General features: G+C 58.8%; 1 protein-coding gene across 1 annotated transcript; it reads right to left on the bottom strand.

Moving 5' to 3' along the window:
- Nucleotides 1–803: 803 nt before the first annotated feature.
- Nucleotides 804–4468, bottom strand: NME4 (NME/NM23 nucleoside diphosphate kinase 4). Its single transcript, XM_027043759.2, has 5 exons — nt 4293–4468; nt 2500–2633; nt 2127–2228; nt 1903–2015; nt 804–1364 (listed from the first exon to the last, which is right to left on the bottom strand). The coding sequence occupies exons 1-5, from the start codon at nt 4381–4383 to the stop codon at nt 1241–1243; spliced, it is 564 nt and encodes a 187-aa protein (XP_026899560.1). The 5' UTR covers nt 4384–4468; the 3' UTR covers nt 804–1240.
- Between the last annotated feature and the right edge of the window lie 1549 nt (nt 4469–6017).

Here is a 6017-nt window from a genome sequence, read left to right as displayed (position 1 = left end):
CTCTTTCCAGGACGCTCCGCCTACAGCATCCACCACCCTCCTCCCAAGACACCCCGCCCACAGCGGCCTTCGCCGCTCCCGTGACGCTCCGCCCACAGCGGACCCGCGCGACCCGCTGGGACTGGAGGTAGGTCTCGGTGAACACCGCGCGGCCGGCGGCTTCCCGCCGTGGAGACTAAATGGGCACGGTTCTGAACCGTCTCCGGCCCTGAGTCCTTTTGACAATATTGGGAGTCAGTGCCGTGGTCGGAGCCAACCAGACACTGCGGACGTTTGGTGCCCGAGTTAAGGCGGCGCTCGCATGCCCCGCTGTGCATTTAAAACATCTGGTTTGGGGGGCACTTAGCGTTTAAAGGCCCCCGCCAACCGGGCACTTCTCCTCAAAGATGTCAAAAAGTAGAGTGAGGACCAAGGCGGCCTCAGCAGATGTAATGATATGCAATGTCCAGTACCTGTGACAAGTGACCCGGGACACACATGAGGACCAGGGGTGAAGTGTACGGTATATGGTGCTAACGTGAAAACAAGGAGACATGAGGCAATTCCAGTCTCCACGGAAGCCACCTAGAGGGGAGAGGGCCTTGGTTACCAGGCCTTCTGCCCTGGGGGTGGTCTCAGTGGGTCCCCTCCACACCCCTTCTTGCCACCCTCCAGTCCTGCCCAAGGCAGTCCGTTCCTCATTCAGCATGATCAGACGAATGGGCAGCACCAGCTCCAGGGCTCACCTCAGATTCCTCCCCATTTCAGGCTGTGGGTCTTTGGACCCCTGCCTGTCTGATACATTCAATAAATTGATCCCCTACTGATGTGTGAGAAGGTACGCTTTATTTCAACACTCAAACTCATAACTTTGCATAAAGTCCTCGTCCTCATCCCTACCTCAGAGATGGCACAAACTAACAAGCAATCCACCCCATACACAACACAGTGAATTTTAATGTCGCCCTCCCCCCCCCCCCCAGCCCCCGGCTTTGGGGGAAGGGAGGTCACAGTACCCACTCTTGGAGATGCCCCAAAGACTGTCAGTCTGGCACTTTGGTACAGAAAGAACTTGGTCCAAGTTGTTACTGGCTAGGATATTAAAAGGCACATAAAGTTGGTTATTCAACCCCTCTGGGCTGGGGTGGGGCAGAAGGTAGACAGGGAGGCGGTCTGGGACAGAAGGGCAGACCGCGGTGTGGGCTCAAGTTCTTGTCGACAGAGGTAGTTGATCCCGGGTGGCTGAGGGCAGCCCAGGTGCTCAGGCTGGGTAGGTGCTGCTCTGGTGGCCTTCTTCTGCCCAGTCCACGAGCTCACTGCTCTGAAACCATAGCTGGATCTCCCTCTGGGCCCCCTCCACGGAGTCGCTGGCGTGGACGATGTTCCTGTGCCAAGTGATAGGTGGCAAAGGTAAGGCACAGAGTTCAGTGTGCACCTTGGGGGTCCCGGGGACTATCTGCCGATTCCGTACTGTTAAGAGGAACAAGCCCGGTATTGTGCAGAGGGGAAAGCAAGAACAGGAATGGAAGACTGGCTCCAGCCTGGCCTTGGCCTCTTACCCACAACCTCACGATCTGCCCTGACCATTCTGGGAGCCTCACGTTCCCATCAATCATCCAGTGCCAACCCTGTGGGGTGTCTGGCAACACAGAGTCAGGAAACAGAAAATGACGGCAGAGTTCACACACAGCACACAGAGAATGCATTATCATCTCCTGTGTGCAAAGGGCTTTGAAAAACCTGTTCTTGCAAACGTGAGGTGTGTGCGACATCCCAGCATCGAAAATCTCTTCTGGCTTTACTTTGGCCCAGGTCCCATGGATCTGCCTTGGGAGCAGACTGCCACCCCACACTGAGGCCCTCCTCAACCCTGATGAGCTGGCCCATCAGCTCCAGTGGCTGAGTGTGTCAGGGTCCCCAGACCTGCTGATGTGGACGCTGAAGTCCCCCCTGATGGTGCCGGGGGCAGCCTCAGCTGAGTTGGTGTGTCCTATCATGGCCCTCGAGGAGCAGACCACGTTGGGGCCTTCCCAGACCTGCAGCACAGAGATAAGGGAGGTTGGGAGACGTGGCGACTGCCAAGGACTCAGCAGGTCTGGGCTCAGTCCAGGGACCTCCACCCCTTCCGCCACCCCTGCCTGCCGTACCATGGCCACCACGGGGCCGGAGGTCATGTAGCTGATGAGGGCTGGGTAGAAGGGCTTCCTCCGCAGGTCATGGTAGTGCTCGGCAAGGACTGTCTCTGGCGCCTGGGTGGCATTGGGGTAAGGGGTGAGAGGAGCCCCTGGACTGGGAACCCCGCTGGACGCTAGGGCAGTGACCACGGTACCTTGACCTCAGGGCACCTTGCAAATAGCAGCAAAATGGGCTGGCCCGCCAGCAGACACCTCCCCACCGTTCCCCTTCTGCCAATACCAGGACGCGCCTGACGCAGGGCTGAGATGTGAAGGGCTGGGGTCCAGGAGAAGTCCCCCACTCCCAGTCCCCTCGAGGGCACCCCTGGATCGAGAGCCCGGGTACCTGCAGCATCTTCATCCCCACCAGCTTGAAGCCCCTCCTCTCAAAGCGCTGGATCACATCCCCAACGAGTCGCCGCTGCACCCCATCTGGCTTCACTGCAACCAGGGTCCGCTCCCGGGTCCAGGAAGACCCTCCTTGAGAAGATGGGGAATCAGGTGCCTGACCCTTTCACATCTCCCTGAACCCGGATTCCCCTGCCCGGGTCCAGGTGCCAGCTGGGCCTCAGAGTGTCGGCCTCTCCAGAACAGCTCTGGAGGGGAGAAGTGCCGGGTCCACAGCCAACTAATGCCCGGCATGGCGCTGCCTTCCAGGGACAAGCAGGACAGTGGGGCCCCCGTGCTTCCAGCCTGTCAGAGGGGCCGTGGCTCCTCCCATGCAGTGGCAGGAGCACCCATGATGGACACAGCGTGCCTGAGAAGGCATCTTCAGGAGTTGGGGAGGCACAGCTCCGCTCCTTGGCCACCCAGAGGCCCAGAGAAGCCACGCTGGAAAGAAGACACAACTCTCGGCCTTGCTTTGGACTCCCACCCTTGGGAGTGGTGGCCAACACTGTCTCAACTCCCAGCCTGCCACACAAGGAAGGACCCAAAGCCCATCTCTTCTAGGTCCGAGGTGCAGGAACGGCGGGGAACCAGGGACTAGTGAGGTGCACCTTCCCTGCACACACCGGGACAAAAGGGAGCGGGGGGCTGAGGAGGAAGGTGGAAGGTAGAGGGTGTCTGTAGGTGGGGAGACGGGAGAGGGTTCCTCCTCGCACACCCTCACTGGCCAAACAGGAACTCTGTGCTGCTGGTGGGTTTCAAGACAGGACGCTTCCAGACCCAAATACAGGACTGGGCCGGGCCCCGTCTTCTCTAGAGGACACTGCCAGGGAGACAGGAGGCGTCATCACCCATCACCCATCAGCCCCCTGCCACATTGTTACGCTGACCCTCAGCACTAGGTCCAGGGTCAAATGTGCCTTTGAGAGAAGCCTAAACCCTGGATGTCTCACAAAGACGGAGAACAGAACTGGAAGAGAAAGGACAGGATGGGGACAGGCCAGTGTCCCTGGAGGGGTCTGCATCTGCGGCTTCCCACCTCCGGGGGGAAAATCAACCACAAGGTGTGCAGAGACTGGAAAGCAGGCAGTAGGCGCCCCCCACTTCTCTTCAGGACTGAATGAAGCCCCCTGGAAGAAGCCCCCTGGTTTGTCTGTCCCCCCCCAAACCCAGTGCCTAGGGACCGTCTGTGCAGCCTTGCCGGCTGCCAGCTGACTTGTCCCTGAGAACGGGGCAGTTCACTCTTTCCAGAGTTTGGAACACGAAGACATCTGGCTCTCGGGAGCACCCTGTGGGTCGCAATTACGGGGAGAACCCGCTACAGATACGGGCCCCCGACCCCAGGCGGGGATGAGCCGGATGGAGTTAGGGCCTGCAGAAAAACGCTCCGAGGGCAGCGGCTCCGTGTGGGACTGTTCATCTGCTCAGAATGCCCCCCACAGCCGCCCCAGGTCCGCTGCAACCCTCATCACTGCCTATCGTGGCCACCAGGCCTCTGGTTTCCTCCTGCTCTGGAGCCTTGAGGGCACCCCCCGCCCCGGCCCCCAAGCAAGCCGGGACGGTGGGCGGATGGCCGGGGGGAGCAGCGAGCGGTGAAGAAAGACGTGCAGGGCGCCCCCGGCCCGCCCGGCGGGAACCCGAGGCCATCTAGACAGCCAGGCGGCCAGCGGCCACACGCGCGCCAACAAAGGCCGGGCTACGCCCCCGCCCGTCTCCCCCCTCCGCCGGTCGCCGACGGGCGGGACCACTCACCCGAGCTGGGGCGTGCGAGCAGGCTTGGGCCTGCGGCCCGCGGGCCGCTCAGCAACCCCGGCAGCGCCGCGCGCCCCAAGAGGCCGCCCATTACCCTCGGCCCGCAGGCCGCTGGCGGAGCGCGGAAAGAAGGCGGGCAACGGAGCCCGCAGGGAGAAAGGGCGGAGCGGAGGGACGGGGAGGGCGGGGCGGAAGAGAGAGGCAGGGGCAGAGGGGAGGATGGGGAGAAGGGCGGGGAGGAGTGGAGGGCGGGGCGGGGCGGAGCTGAGAAGGGCGGGGCGGACGGGAGAAAAGGAAGGGGAGGGCGGGGCGGAAGAGAGAGGGAGGGGCGGAGGGGAGGGAGGGAAGGGGAAGGCGGAGCGGAGGGGAGGATGGGGAGAAGGGCGGGGAGTAGTGGAGGGTGGGGGGCGGGGCGGAGGTGTTAGGGGCGGGGCGCGGGGAGGGAGGGGCGGAGGGGAGGGCGGGAAGGGGAGGGCGGAGTTGAGAAAGAAACAGGTATTTTGTTACAATAGTGTAGGGGTGGTGATGGTGGCCGGTTCCAGTTTGAAATCGTAGATCTTACTAGATCTTATTTAATGAACTTTTGAAAAACTATGTATGCTGTTAATGGAAAAGGAGAACTTTATTTTACAGAGATGGAGGCGGAATTTAGGAGGGGTTGTTTTCAACAATAGTCCATTAGAGAAAAAAAGATTCTGGGGTGCTGAGAGTTTATTTTTGACTGAGTTGCAGGAGTGATTTATTCCTTTTTTTTTTAATTTATTTGTAACGTTTATTTTTGAGAGAGAGAGAGAGAGACAGAGCGTGAGCAGGGGAGGGGCAGAGAGAGAGGGGGCACAGAATCCGAAGCAGCTCCAGGCTCCGAGCTGTCAGCACAGAGCCCCACGCGGGGTTCGAACCCCCGAACCTTGAGATCATGACCTGAGGGGAAGTCGGAGGCTTAACCACCTGAGCTAGCCAAGCGCCCCGAGGGGTGATTTATTCTTATATTATCTTCGTATTCTTATTCAATGCACATCTTGCCCTAGTGGGGCTTTATGTTTATTCATTTTTGAGAAAGAGACAGAGCGTGAGTAGGGGAGGAGCAGAGAGAGGGAGACGTGCAGCGTCAGCACAGAGCCCGTCGCTGGGCTCGAACTCACAAACCGCGAGATCACGACCCGAGCCGAAGTCGGAGGCTCAACAGACTGAACCACCCAGGTGTCCCTCCCTATTGGGGCTTTTACTTGATGATTCTTTCTTGGAGATTATTCTTCTATTGAAATGTAATTGACAGTTGTGTTGGAGTCTGTAATTGGCCATCCCTCCTGTAATGGAGGTTGAGTGACAGGTCCCACTTCCGACCTCCTGACTCCACTTTAATGAGGTTTCCCTTCATTAATTTTTACAAGACAGTTTTTCACTCTTAGTGTAGACATTTACAGATATAAATCTCCCTCTAAACACTGCTTCTGCTCTATTGCATAACTTTTTATTTATTTATTTAAAAAATTTTTTTTATTTAAACAAAATTTTTTTTTCAACGTTTATTTATTTTTGGGACAGAGAGAGAGACAGAGCATGAACGGGGGAGGGGCAGAGAGAGAGGGAGACACAGAATCGGAAACAGGCTCCAGGCTCTGAGCCATCAGCCCAGAGCCTGACGCGGGGCTCGAACTCCCGGACCGCGAGATCGTGACCTGGCTGAAGTCGGACGCTTAACCGACTGCGCCACCCAGGTGCCCC

The sequence above is a fragment of the Acinonyx jubatus genome, chromosome E3 (genome assembly GCF_027475565.1).
Source record: "Acinonyx jubatus isolate Ajub_Pintada_27869175 chromosome E3, VMU_Ajub_asm_v1.0, whole genome shotgun sequence".
Lineage (NCBI taxonomy): Eukaryota > Metazoa > Chordata > Mammalia > Carnivora > Felidae > Acinonyx > Acinonyx jubatus.
The sequence above is the reverse complement of the archived record's forward strand: the minus strand, read 5'-3'. Positions and strand labels throughout refer to the sequence as shown.